Source organism: Callorhinus ursinus, unplaced genomic scaffold, assembly GCF_003265705.2.
Source record: "Callorhinus ursinus isolate GAN/ISIS: 27379988/994484 unplaced genomic scaffold, GSC_fseal_2.0 scaffold13, whole genome shotgun sequence".
NCBI lineage: Eukaryota > Metazoa > Chordata > Mammalia > Carnivora > Otariidae > Callorhinus > Callorhinus ursinus.
This window is the reverse complement of record NW_027397075.1, coordinates 21,488,559-21,502,528: the sequence shown is the minus strand read 5'-3', so window position 1 is coordinate 21,502,528 and position 13,970 is coordinate 21,488,559. Positions and strand designations below refer to the sequence as shown.

The 13,970-nt window shown below is 38.5% G+C and overlaps 2 protein-coding genes across 2 annotated transcripts in view; one reads left to right on the top strand and one right to left on the bottom strand.

Moving 5' to 3' along the window:
* The window catches only part of SPMIP3 (sperm microtubule inner protein 3), a 35,621-nt gene extending 34,781 nt beyond the window's left edge, over positions 1-840 (top strand). Inside the window, 2 exon segments of the mRNA XM_025877447.2 lie at positions 654-735; positions 737-840. Coding sequence (XP_025733232.1) covers positions 654-735; positions 737-806 — 152 coding nt within the window. The 3' untranslated portion in view covers positions 807-840.
* A 6,826-nt stretch (positions 841-7,666) lies between these two features.
* Positions 7,667-13,970, bottom strand: part of ADSS2 (adenylosuccinate synthase 2) — a 34,345-nt gene continuing 28,041 nt past the window's right edge. Inside the window, exons 11-13 of the mRNA XM_025877526.2 lie at positions 12,741-12,838; positions 10,055-10,204; positions 7,667-8,811 (exon numbers count right to left, since the gene is read on the bottom strand). Coding sequence (XP_025733311.1) covers positions 8,759-8,811; positions 10,055-10,204; positions 12,741-12,838 — 301 coding nt within the window. The 3' untranslated portion in view covers positions 7,667-8,758. The remainder of the gene's footprint in view (positions 8,812-10,054; positions 10,205-12,740; positions 12,839-13,970) is intronic.

The window sequence follows — 13,970 nt, the reverse complement described above, 5'->3', positions numbered from 1 at the left end:
ATCCTATGAACTTGGGCTAGTTCATTAATCTCCCTGAGATGGTGACACCATCAGTGAGTGAGCCTGTGAGGATTACTGTGGATATTAATGTGAGTAAAACACCGAACACAGTGCACAACGCTACACATAAGATAATTGTGTTACGATGCTATCACCGAAATGCTGCTCTTTGGTTCGCCAAGACGATTGATGTATTTAACCCCCAGCTCTCCTCGAAAGCTCACCTTTGGACAAGGAGAACTATCCGTTATTGTAGATAAGAGGTTATAAAATACAAGGGAGCTCCAGTGGGTATGAATTTTAGGGATGGTAACAACTGATGTTTGACACAAACATCATACAAAGTGGCCTGTAAATAATATAGGGTTTAAATGGTCTGGGGGTCTAAAATTAGGATGTCAAAATGCAAATTTATATGATTGATTTAATTTCATTTACTTTTGGGCATAATAGAGCAATAGGCCTCTTGATCAGAGATTGAAACACAGAAATCACCTTTTGACAAGTCCTTTACTCCCACATCTTTTACATATATTCTTTTGTCTTAAATCCGCCAAATTGTTTTGTTATTGCACACAATTATTGTTGACAGTATGTTAAAATTTAGGAGTAAATGGTCTTAAAATAAATCATTAATTTGCTTTAAATTCCAGATTGGGACCAGAAATTAGCCACAGTTTCATCAAATCCTAGACCACTAAATTCACTGCCAGAGTTCTACTGTTGTGAAGAGAGGCAGCTTTGGAAGAAAACCTTTTAAATTTAAAATAACGATGGCATTTGAACAAAACATTTGGAGTTCTTAGGTGACTGCTTTAGATTAAAATAATAACAGAACTACTTCTGATTTAAGTGTGTATCCAGATGGCTATAATCCTGAAATATTTACATGTTACAAATTCTTTTCAGAATGAGGATGATCAGCCTAGGGCAGGGAATCAAGAGTCAAGTTTAAGAGAACTTGTCATCTGTTCTCACATCGGCCCCAACACCAGGCTCATGGCTGGTGCTGACAAACCATCTTACATTTAATCCAATTGTTGTATGGGGGACAAGTAAGAATATAATCTGCTCAATAACTGCATCACTCACTGTTGGAAAAACGAAAAAGAAAAAGAAGAACCTGGGGACGTAGCCAAGAAGGAAGACTGCCAGCACCACAGACCCTACAGAGGCTCTGGATGTGGAAAACCAGATATGGCTTAGGGCTGTAGTGAGCTATGAGACTGGTAAAAAACAAAAAGGATTAATTGAAAGTCTGTACACAGAGAGTTAATACCCCTATCCGAACAACTGGGCATCAATTCCCCAGGCAAAAAGCTAGAGGGTCTTTTCTAAAGAAATGAATGATCCCAAAGAAAAGATTCCTACATTCTGACCCCTAGAAGCCCTCCAACATACAAGTTGGTTCCCTACTCAACACCCCAAAGTGAAGCCTACCAGTTGAAAAACTTTATATGGAAAACTTTATATGGATAGAAAGGCAAAGAAGATTATTGCTTTAAAAGAGACACAGAGGGGCACCTGGGTGGCTCATTTGGTTAAGTGTCTGACTCTTGGTTTCTGCTCGGGTCATGAGATCAAGCCCCGCATCAGGCTCCACACCCAGAGCAAAATCTGCTTGAGATTCTTTCCCCTTTCTTTTCCCTTCCTCCCTGCTCCCCCTCTGCTACTCCCCCTGCTCAAGTGCTCTCTCTGTCATTCTCTCTCTCAAATAAATAAATCTTTTTAAAAATAAAAAAAAATAAGAGACACAGAATAATAAATCAGGGGGTCCATTATCTGACTAATAAGCATTCTAGAGACAGAACAGAGGAAATCATCAAAGGACCAGAAACCTCTCAAATGCAAGGGTCTATGCTGTGGCCTCACACATGAAAACACAGAAAATAAAAATAACCAACTTTCGGTTTCACTGATTTTCTCTGTTGCTTTCTAGTCTCTATTTTGTTCCTCTTCACTCATCTTTATTATTTCCTTCCTTTTACTGGTTTTGTGTTTAGGTTGCTTTCTTTTTTTAGCTCCTTAAGGTGTAAAGGTAGGTTGTTGATGTGAGACCTTTTACTGCTTTCAATTTCCTGTGGAGCGCTGCCCATGTTTGCAGCTTCCCATGGTTTTACTATGTTGTGCTTTTGTTGTCATTCATCTTTAAGTGTTTGCTGATTTCCCTTATGATTTCCTACTTGACCCACTGATTAAAAGTGTGTTTTAAAATTTCCACTGTTTGTGAATTTTCCAGTTTTCCTTCTGTTATGGATTTTTAGCATCATGCTATTGCCATCAAAGAAGATACTTTGTAGGATTTCAATATTTTTAACTCTCAGGCTTCTTTTGTGACCTATCATATGGTCTTTCTTGGAGAATATCCCATGTACACTTGAAAAGAATATGTATTCCATTATTTTGGGGTAAAGGGTTCCATGAATGTCTGTTAAGTCTGGCTGGTTCATAATGTTGTTCAAGTTCTCGATTTCCTTATTGATCTTGTATCTAAATGTTCTATGAATTACTGAAAGTGGGGTATTGAAGACTCTAACTATTATCATAGAAATATTTCTCCCCTCAAATCCATCAATGTTTGCTTCATTTATTTGAGGGCTCTGTTGTTTGGTGAGTATATATTTATAATTATTACATCTCTTGATGACTTGACTTTTTTATCAATACATAAAGTCCTTTGTTGTGATAGTTTTTGATTTAGTCTATTTTGTATGATATTAGCATATCTTTTTCCATGCTTCCACTTTCAACCTACTTGTATTTTTGGATCTAAAGTGAGTGACCGCTAGACAGCATACATGACCTTGGGTTAGGCAGAAGACTTCTTAAACATGATAGTGAAAATGCAATCTATAAGTGAAAAAATTGATAAATTGGACTTGATCAATATTTAGAACTTTTATATTTCAAAAGATACCACTAAGAAAATGAAATGGCAAGCCACAGATAGGGAGAAAATATTTGCAAAGTCTGTATCTGATAAAGAACTTGTATCCAGGATATATGATGATATACAGTGATCTGCTATAATTAAAAAGAAAATTACCTACTTCAAAAATGGGCAAAATATTTGAATAGACACTTCACCAAAGGTATACAAATGACCAAGAAAAGATGTTGCAACATTATTAGTCACATTAGGAAAATGCAGATTAAAACAACACAACCCTTCACACCAATTAGAATGTCTACAATCAAAAAGACACATTATTACAGGTTTTGACAAGGATATGGAGAAACCTTTATACATTGATGGTAGGAGTGTAAACTGGTGCATTTTGGAAGTTTCTTTTAAAAATTAATTATAAATGTACAATATGGTCTAGAAACTCCAGTCCTAGGTGACTAGCCAAGAGAAATGAAGATATGTCCACACAGACTTACAAATGCTGAACAGATGAATGAAGAAAAGGTGGTATATCCATATAATGGGCTACTGTTCAGCACTAAAAAAGGATGAAGTCCCTGGTATATCCTCATAACATTTCATTAAATGAAAACAGCCAGATGCAGAAGACTGCATGCATATTCCATGATTTCACTTACATGTGATGTCCAGAAAAGGCAATTTTATTGAGACAGAGAGTGAGTTTGTGAGGTTGGGGGTGGGAATGGGGAGTGATTGCAAATGGGCACAAATAATTTTTTAAGATTTTATTTGTTTGAGGGACGCCTGGGTGGCTCAGTCGTTAAGCATCTGCCTTCGGCTCAGGTCATAATCCCAGGGTCCTGGGATCGGGCCCCACAACGGGCTCCCTGCTCAGTGAGGAGCCTGCTTCTCCCTCTCCCTCTGCTGCTCCCCCTGCTTGTGCTGTCTCTCTCTCTCTCTGACAAATAAATAAAAAAATCTTAAAAAAAAAAAATTTTATTTATTTGAGACAGAGAGGGGAGCAAGAGCACGAGCTGGGGGAGGGGCAGAGGAACAAGCAGACTCCCCACTGAGTAGGGAGCCCAATGTGGGGCTCAATCCCAGGACCCTGAGATCATGACCTGAACTGAAGTCAGATGCTTAACTGACTAAGCCACCCAGGCGCCCCTGGCACAAAGAACTTTTATGGGGTGATAGAAATGTTCTAAAACTGGATTATGGTGATGGTTGTACAGTTCCATAAATTTACTAAATCACCAAATTGTATTCTTAAAACAGGTGAATTTTATGGTATATAAATTATACCTCAATAAAGTTGTTTCAATAAAAGCCATTATGTATGTATAATTTTGACAAAAATAAAACAAAATCAGACCAAGAAGTCTCTAAGGAAGACAGATCGATGCTGTGCATAAAGATGATCCAAATCTTATTTTCCTTCTTGGTAGAGTCTATAGAAGTGGATGCAGTTCTAAATGAGAAGCTAGGCTAATGGTATATACATTGGTATTTCCAAACAAAACTTTTCTTTAGTTTTAGAGAAAAAAACAAAAGCAGTGGGAAAAGAGTTACAGAGCTAATAGTCTTCTCTTCCCCCCCCCCACCACATTCTAGAAGCTAATATACTACGTGACTGCTGAATCCAGTGAACGCATAGTTTTCCCTGCATTCACTACCTCTGTATTTGTGTCACTGTGGACCTTCATTCATGAGGTTTCTAAAGATTGAGCCAAAAAAGTGATGCCAAATGCCAGTATCCCAACCATACTTCCCAAAGGGGTAGTGACTGTGACAGACAATGCATTTCTGAAAGTATTAATCACTAAATATACTTGGTTCTCAGGTACACCTGAAATAGCAAATTATTCTCAGTAAACTGCTGTTGCTCATTTCTTAAAAACATTTAAAATTATATGCTTTTAAAATACAAAGATGAGGGGCGCCTGGGTGGCTCAGTCATTAAGTGTCTGCCTTTGGCTCAGGTCATGATCCCAGGGTCCTGGGATCGAGCCCCGTGTCGGGCTCCCTGCTCAGCGGGAAGCCTGCTTCTTCCTCTCCCACTCCCCCTGCTTATGTTCCCTCTCTTGCTGTGTCTCTCTCTGTCAAATAAATAAATAAAATCTTTAAAAATAAATAAAAATAAAATAAAATACAAAGATTAATCAGGGAATCCTTCAAGTCCTCTCCAAGTGACCAAGGTTAGCTATTTGATATATCCCCCCACATACTTTGTCCAAGCTTTAGATCAATAGTTTTCAATTTTCTCCTTCCCTTCCCCACTCTTTCCAAATGGAGTTGCACAGTAGAAAACATGCTGCACTCATGTCAATGTGTCATGGTCATCTTATAATCAATACATATTGATCTAACTGGATGCTTTTAAAGGTTTCATAGAAGATCGTGGTATGCCATTAATGGACATTCATGTGTTTCTAATGATACGATTACATGCAAAATAGGCCTGCTTTTGGTGGGGGGATGGAATTGCTGGTGAGTCAAAGCATTTGCAAATAAATTGTATCAGAAATTGCCAAATTGCCTCCCCCATATTGCAGTAATCCCCCTCTGCTAGCAGTATACGAAAGGGCCATAGCACTGACTGCATATTTACCACTCTGCGAGATTGGAAGTGGGATCTCATCGCGTTAACCCACATTTTCCTCTCTGCAGGGACAGTGTCTGCCTTTTCATGTTTTGGGCCATTTACATTTATTTTTCTGCGGATTAACTGGTATTACTTTGTCCATCTTTTCTGTTAGTTGTCACGTTCTTACTTGTGGCAGCTGTGTAAGGGCTAGCTGTTGAAATATTTTTTCCTAGTTTGCCTTTTGTTCTCTCAGGGTTCTTTGTTTTTGTTTTTTAATGAGCTTTAAGTATTTAAAAATTATTTGATTTGGTCAAATCTGTATGTATTTCTTTAGGGTTTCTAGGTTTCCTAATTTTTCTTTACAAGGCTCTCCTGAAGGTATTTTCCTGTATTACTTTCATTAATTAAACCTTTTATAATTTGAGTTTTATTCAATCTGAAGTTCATGTTTTGAGATTGTTTTCCTATCACCTTCTAATGCACTTTCCCAATGACATGAAATGCCATTGTTGGACTCTATCAAGCTCCCATGTAAAGCTGCACCTACCTCTGAAATGCCCCGTCCATTCCCTTGTGTATTTGTTCATTCCCATGACAATATCACATACTTTGACTACAGGAGCTTAACAGTGTTTTAACACTCTCCACACATTCTTTTTTCAAAAATATCTTAGGAATTCTTGCACATTCATTTTTCCACCAAAGCTTCAATTACAATTTTGTCCAGTTAACAACCCCCTGGCAACTCTGACTGGAATGGCATTCAACTCACATACTTAATTGTGAAGGACATTCAACTCTATCACTCCATTAATATATAAAAAGTAAATATACTAAATAGGCCATCTCCCCATTGAAATACCTTGTTCTGCCATCTAGTTCCCTTCTCCTGCGCTTTAAAATTTGGAGAGCTTGTTTCTGTTTCAGTTTTTCTGTGTCCCTGTTATGCCCTCCTAAGCATATCTATTACATTTTGGCCTTGGCCTTTTCTTTCAGGGGAAACATATTTTGGTTATTTGGCAGAGGGCTCCTCCAACTTCTTGCCAACTTCATCTGCCTCACCAGCCCCTCACTCATTTTTTTTCAGTTGCTCCAACTTTCCAAAGTGTTTCCAGCCTCTGGGTCTTTGTCCTGTCCCTGACTACTCATCCTCTTAATCTGTTTGAATGCTATTCCTGCTAAAGGCCATCTCTGACTCCAAACAGATTAAGTTCTCCTTCATAACACCCTGCACTTTACCATTGTAGCACAGATTGCTTACAAATAAGTTTGTCTGGCACACTGTCCGCAATACACCACCACACCCCCAACACCTAGTGGATTCTAGCAAATACTCTTGTTCAATAAAGATTACTGTTATACAGTTACCTAGGATTTCAAACACTGAACTGTATCTGAAGAGCAATACCTCTCTCTTAACCAACTTATTTAGCAAACAGCTCACTTAAAGACAGAATCACTCAACCTGGTCAAAAATGAGTAAATGTCCATCAACATCAACAGATTTGCACTTTTTTGGTTTAAAAAAGAAAAAGCACTGACTTGGAGTTTTTTTTTTTTTTTTTTTTTTGTAATCTCTATACCCAACGTGGGGCTCAAACTCACGACCTGAGATCAAGAGTCACATGCTCTTCCGACTGAGACAGCCAGGTCCCCCTAAGACAGTTTTTCTTTTTTTTTTTTTTTTTAAGTTTATTTACTTCTTTAGTAATCTCTTTGGAGAATGAGTTCTTCACATCTGCCTCTGGACCATTACTAAAATTGTTTCAGTAACCCAACACTTTCAGCCAAGATGAGAATGTGGACTTAAAAAAGCTCATTTCAACTCAACTTGATTTGTAGTTCAAGTAGGAAGATAAAGGGTAAGGAGAAATAAAAGCCCATTTAATTTCCATTAGAATAAAAATTATTTATTGTAATATTAAATATAAATTTTACATGGTCATTATTGATTGGCAATGGGCTTGAAAGATCATCTATACTATCCTTTTAGTTTATTGAATCCAACAAGGCTGGCTCTCTTTTAGAATTTTCTAAACTAAGTATTAATAAAAATATGTCTAGTGAAGACAAAAGATACTTACATTCTTTTCTACGACTGTTTTGATGTCTCCCCACTGTATCCCTACATACTACAGGGATAAAGCTCTCCCATATACTAGTATTACCAGTACTTCTTTTACTAGAACAAAAACACAATACACAAACCATACTAGAAATATTTGGTTCTTTTTAATCAGCTATTGATGGTATAATAAAATAAATTTAAGTGGCACCTAATTTAAACATTTAAAATAGTTCACTGAAGGATAATCTACAACACAGTATGTTAAGCCTAATTGTCAAAATGACACCTCCTTTTTTCCAAGAAAGAAAAAACAAAGGCATGATCAAAAGTATGACCGACAATTTGGGTTCATTTGGACACTTATATAGATGATTCTGTAGGCATACTGGCAGGCACAATGTTGAAAATCAATCCATTAGATTTAGAAATAATGGTAAGATAGAAAAGAACAGCTATACATTTCAGAGTTAATGCCTGAAATTAAAGAAAAATATCCACCAATTATCACAACGATCTTTTAATGACTAATTTTTTTTTAACATTAAGATTGTTGTTTTAGGGAACACCTTTCTCTGGACATTTAATTAAATGTTCAATGTATTAAATAATTTACAGAGAGAAATAAGTTTTGTGTTCTGTACAAATTAAAGAATACATGAATATAATCCCCTCCCCCCTGCCAAAGCTCAAATTTGCAATGGTCTCAGCAGAAAATAAACAGTTCACGAGTTAAACAGAATTTAAAGCATTACAAAAGTTTACAGAACCCTTTTTATCATTTTTTTCAAACAGAAAAGATCACAATGACAAATTGAATGATCAGAATGTAAAAAATATTTGTGCAAAACTGCATTAATTGTTCTTCCTATTTAATAGAGGTGAAACCTAAGAACACACAATGACAATAATGAAGAAAAACTACACTGAAAGGAACTCTATTTTAGATTCCCAACAACATGGATCAAACTATGACTAAACACTGAGAGAGGACGCGGCACCGTGAGCAGCAGGAGCAGCACATGACTCGGCGATTCTGCCAGCGAAGGTGGCTGACACTGGCACACACCGAAGCTTTTCTCCACACAGCCGGCCATCTGAAGTGACTGAAAACAACTGGAGGGCTTAAAACTCACTTCAGTTCTTTCTTCTTTAAATTTGCAGATCATAAATGATATATTTAAGAAAGTCCTTTCCCCCCCTCCTCATGGAGTGTTTCTTGTATCACTGGAAATCCTTAGAAGAGTTGAATCATAGACTCTCTGGATTTACCTACACCGATCCATTTAACTGGTAGGGGGGAAAGTACAAGAATAGTATTAATTCATTTATAATGTTCAATCCAGGGTCACTAACTTTGCCAGGTGCCTTCTGTTATCCTTTGCTGTCCTGCTAGAAGACTGAGCTGATTTCTAAACAGAACGTGCAGTCAACATCCAGCACAGCCTTACCAGTTCCAGTTTGAATCACGTGATATTTTCAAGTCCTCAATGCCTAATAATTAGGTTAGCAAAATATTGGCCTAAACCAGCAGAGACCTAAAGAACCCTTAATTAAGTCCCTAATAACTAGATAAGCATCTTTGATAAATGCAGGATGCTAAGAGATGACAGTGTAACTTCTGTATCTCAAAAAAGTAGAAGCATCTGTAAAAGAATACTATTTTAACTTGCACAGCCTAAACCAGTCTATAGGAATCTCTAAATATTGTACCACATGGGTTAACCTTTATGGAATTTTACACAGGCCACTGTTAAGTTCACTGTTGCTTGTATTTCAAAAAATGCTGACCAAGAGCCATAGCAAACATGCTGACTAAATTGGACATCACACTGGCTGGGGCAGCGAGCAATTTGGAAAACAAGACTCGTATTTGAGACGAACCACAATACAAATCAGAGTAAGTATATAATGAATTCTACATAGAGGACACCTTCTACCCACTTCGCTTTTGTCTCTCCAACCTCTACCAGTACAAGTAGAAGGAAGAAAGCAATGTGTTAAAAGACTTCCCTTAACTAGTCACAGCCATAACCTGGTTATACCTAACTCCCTGGCCAGCTTGTTTTTTAATAAAGTTTTATTCTTTCCTCTCCTCTTGTATTTTTTCAGATTGGATTTCCTATTTTCTGTACCTGTTATCTCCTAACTATTCAAGAAACTCCCCCAACTCCCAACAGTGGTTTAATCTTGAGTGGAAAAACCACAAACCATTTTTGGTGGAGGTGAAGATACAAAAGGATTTGTGACTAGGAGGGAGAAAGCAACAAGCATGAATGTCACAGGGTAAAAACAAGAGTAGCAGAGAATTAAGACAGGGTCAAAACAGTGTGAGGTAACCTATTGTCTTCAGGCATACAAAGGATTAAAAAAGGATGACTATATTTACTCTAAGAAATAAGGTTATTTTGTATTTTCCTAGGCATTGATGCAAATCATGAACACTCTACAAAGTAATAATGATCTTTTATTTTATCTCAAAGGTAGAAAGGTAGAAATAGAGAAAAGACAGTTGTTCATAAAGTATACTTACTTGGAATCTGAAGCTCATCTTCAATAAATCGAACATAATTTTGTGCATTAACAGGTAGTTCTTTAAATGTCCTTGCATTTGATATATCTGTGTTCCAACCTGGGAGCATCTTATATTGAACTTCAACTTTATTTAAGACTTCTTGGTTTGCTGAAAGTTAAAGAATAAGTCTGTTTTTTTCATGGTAGAACGCTGCCTATTGCCGAACAGCTTTTTGCTGTGTCAAAGGTTCATGATCTCTTATGAAAATCCTTGGAGCCAGAGGTGTTTTGGAATGCAGTTTCCCAGAGTGCAGGAAGGTCAGACAGTACACATTTACCACCTGAGGCAATATTTTCATAATCAAACACATTCCTGCAGCAACAGGACTCTTCACTCTAAGCAGAGAGATTATTAGCTCTGATATCAACTCAAGTCACGTTTTGCTGTCAAAGGACTTTGATGCCAAACTTTAAACTTTCCATTTTTAGAGCTTTTTATATTTCCACACTGTGCATTAGAGATTATGGACTTGCGTAAAGGCAGCAACCTCACAGAAAGGAGACTTGCATACTTGCTCTCATCTGGGAAATCTACTGATTTTGTGATTGTGCAAAGCTGAGCTGGAAATTTCCTTCCTTATCTCACCTAATCATTTTCTCTGTATCCATATCCCCTAATAGAAATGGACAATGTACGAAAGTAAGAACAATTTCTTTGACTAGAGACAGTACAGTGGATGCTGTGGGGAATCTGTCCAGACTTCCCAAGTCAGCACTCAGACACTCATTCCACTGCCCACTGAGGACTCCCGCTCAGAAATTACTGTCCACTGAAGGGAAGTGCCTCCCCAGAACAGCCCACATCCCACGACTGGTCAATGTGCACAACAGGCAGCACAAAACTGCAGGTTCTGAGAAAAAGAAAACTCACAAGCAAGTCCTGAAAGTACTCAACTCTCCGCCCAAGGACAACTTCCCAGCCTCTGGAAGTCAGGACGCTAGAGTCAGGGGAGAAACAGTAGTCCCATTGAGCTGAGAAGGCAGATAACCAGGTTTCAGCAAAACTGAAATGGCTCGAGTCAACACGGGCAAGTGTCAGAGAGGAGGGAGCTCTATGGGGAGCTCCCAGCCCTCAGAAGTCTGTGTGAAAGTCCCATGGCTAATGTTCAACTTCACATGGAAGGGACCCATGGGACCACTGGAGGCCTACCAGATGCAAGTCGTCACCCAGCTGAGTGGGACAGATTCTAGAGGCCAAGCAATGCTGGCAGAGGGAAAGGGACAGGATACACTGGAGCTCCAGCACTGCCACGTTGGAGCGATCTCTTTACACCTTGGTAACTCTCCTGGCATCCAGCTGAGGTAGCAGAGAGGCTGCTCCTTAAAATTAAAAACCATGCTCAAGAGTATAACTGACTGCAGACCCTCCATAAGGAAGCCTAAAACCAAGCTACCAAGTTCCACAGAGGAGACCGAAATTTGGAGACTGACCCACACTAGGTTAGAGGTTTGGGAAACACCCTGGGCGCTTCACATAACTACACTAACACAGCAGAAAACCAAGCTTATACAAGTTCAAGATGATCAGCCAGTAATTCAACTGTCCCCTAAAACAAGAACCAATACTCTTCAGAGGAAGATAACAGAATCTGAGTCACTACAACCAGAAGTCATTAGTCCACAATCAAGGAAAAGAACAGTCAAGAGAAACCGACTGGAGATGGCCCATTGGACTAAAAGATAATGATTTTTTTTTTAAGAAAGATTTTTTTTTTTAAGATTTTATTTATTTATTTGAGAGAGAGAAAATGAGAGAGAGAGCGCACGAGAGGGAAGAGGGTCAGAGGGAGAAGCAGACTCCCTGCTGAGCAGGGAGCCCGATGTGGGACTCGATCCCAGGACTCCAGGATCATGACCTGAGCCGAAGGCAGTCGCTTAACCAACTGAGCCACCCAGGCACCCCTAAAAGATAATGATTTTAAACATGTTTCTAAGAACTTAAGGTGATCCTTGGTTCCCAAGGACTGGTCGTCATCAGCAAGTCACAAAACCTACAAGCCTACCAAGTTTCATTAAGCTAGTGAGTATTCCTTTGTTTGGCATATTCCCAGGCTTACAGGATGACTAAACAAATGAATGGTTCCTATTTCTGGAAGCTGGAAACATTTATGGAACTTCCTGAGTAAATGAAGAAATCATATAACTAAAGATATGCCTGAAGAAACACAGTACCTCATGTAGGAAGTCTCCCTACAACCACCCACTTTTGACATAGGAGATCAGAAAAAATCATTCATGTGGCTTGAAGAACAGGATGGGTAAATGTATTAAGAGTCTGCTTACTTTTACGAGCAGCACTCTTCTCCTACCCCACATTTCTCAAGGAAGAGAAGAATGCTATACTGAAGTTACTTTCAAAATAGGGAAGATGAGATTCAGGAGCAGCACAGCTGGATGGGCTCAGAGGGACCGTGTTTCTTCTTTCCTATTTTGAGTCTGAACACACGCTTATTACTGCAACCCAGGATCCAAATGCATAGCAGCTATGAAACAAATGCCAATAACATGTGAATATACTTTTGCTATTCACAAAGAACGTATCAACCCTGTGGCTATACATCATAGACTAGACATAGGTACTTGATTAAACTGCTCTAACACGTTCACCTAATAATATTCTTCTTTTCACAGACTGAAAAAAGTACCTGGGAAATGAGGTATGATTTCACCATCTAACTTGTAAGCAACTCCAACTTTGATTTCCGTAAACATGTCCAAAATATCCAATTTGGTAAGTGCCAACCTAAGTGGAAGGAAAGGCAATGTTCAAACAGCAAACTATTAAAGGCCCTAACATCTAACTTGATGAAGAAGTAAAGGAAAATTCATACAAAGCTAAACATTCCAAAGCAATTCTGAAAACTGGTTAGGATTATATTCTAAAGTGTGCCACACATAAAGCATGCCTTTTCCTCATAATAAAAAAAATGACTTAACTGATCTACTTGTGAGTTACTTTTCTAATAATTCTATTTTCCCTGATTGATCCACACCACCTTTATTTTATTTTTTGAGAGAGAGTGTGCACACGAGTGGGGTAGGGAGGAGCCGTGGAGGGGAGAGAGAATCTCAAGCAGGCTTCACGCTCAGTGCAGAGCCCAGAGCATGGCTTGATCTCACGACCCTGAGATCATGACCTGAGACGAAATCAAGAGTTGGACGTTTAACCGATTGAGCCACCCAGGAGCCCCGCTTAGCTTTCTTATGATGGATCAACACATATCTGAGGGACAGCAGCCTGGAGTAAAGGATGCACTCTGTGGGACACAGCAGAACTCGCTGTTCCACATGGAATACTACAAGATACAGGTACATTTACATGTAGGCCATCGATCCTCATTTCTTTACTCTGGTTATTATCACCTCCATCCTTCTGCTCAGAAACTGTCAAAGCAAAGTGAGGACACACCACATCAAGGACCTCTTCAAGATACATCAAATCTCCCAGTAAACTGACTAGGAAATAATTTTAAGGGAAAATATATATAATTAGCTAAAAGAGTAAGTTTGGGATTCTTACCCACAAATTATTTTTTTGTATCTTTTATTCTGTTATTTGCTGGAACTTAAGCCTAATTAATACAAACAGGAGTACATTTATTTACATATTTATGTACATGTGTGAATAGCAACTTTTTACCAGGTGATTTCAGTGAGCCAGGCAGCACACTATATGCTCTCACTGTATTTCTCACCTAATTTTCAAAACACTCACAGGAAGTAGGTAATAATATTGTCTAGATTTTAAAGATGATGAAAAAGGCACAGAAAGAGTAACCTGACCAAAGTCCTGGCACAACGCATGAATCTGAGATTTGAAAACAGGAGTTAGACATAAATCAAGCCCATGCACTAAATCAGTTATATTGCTTCCC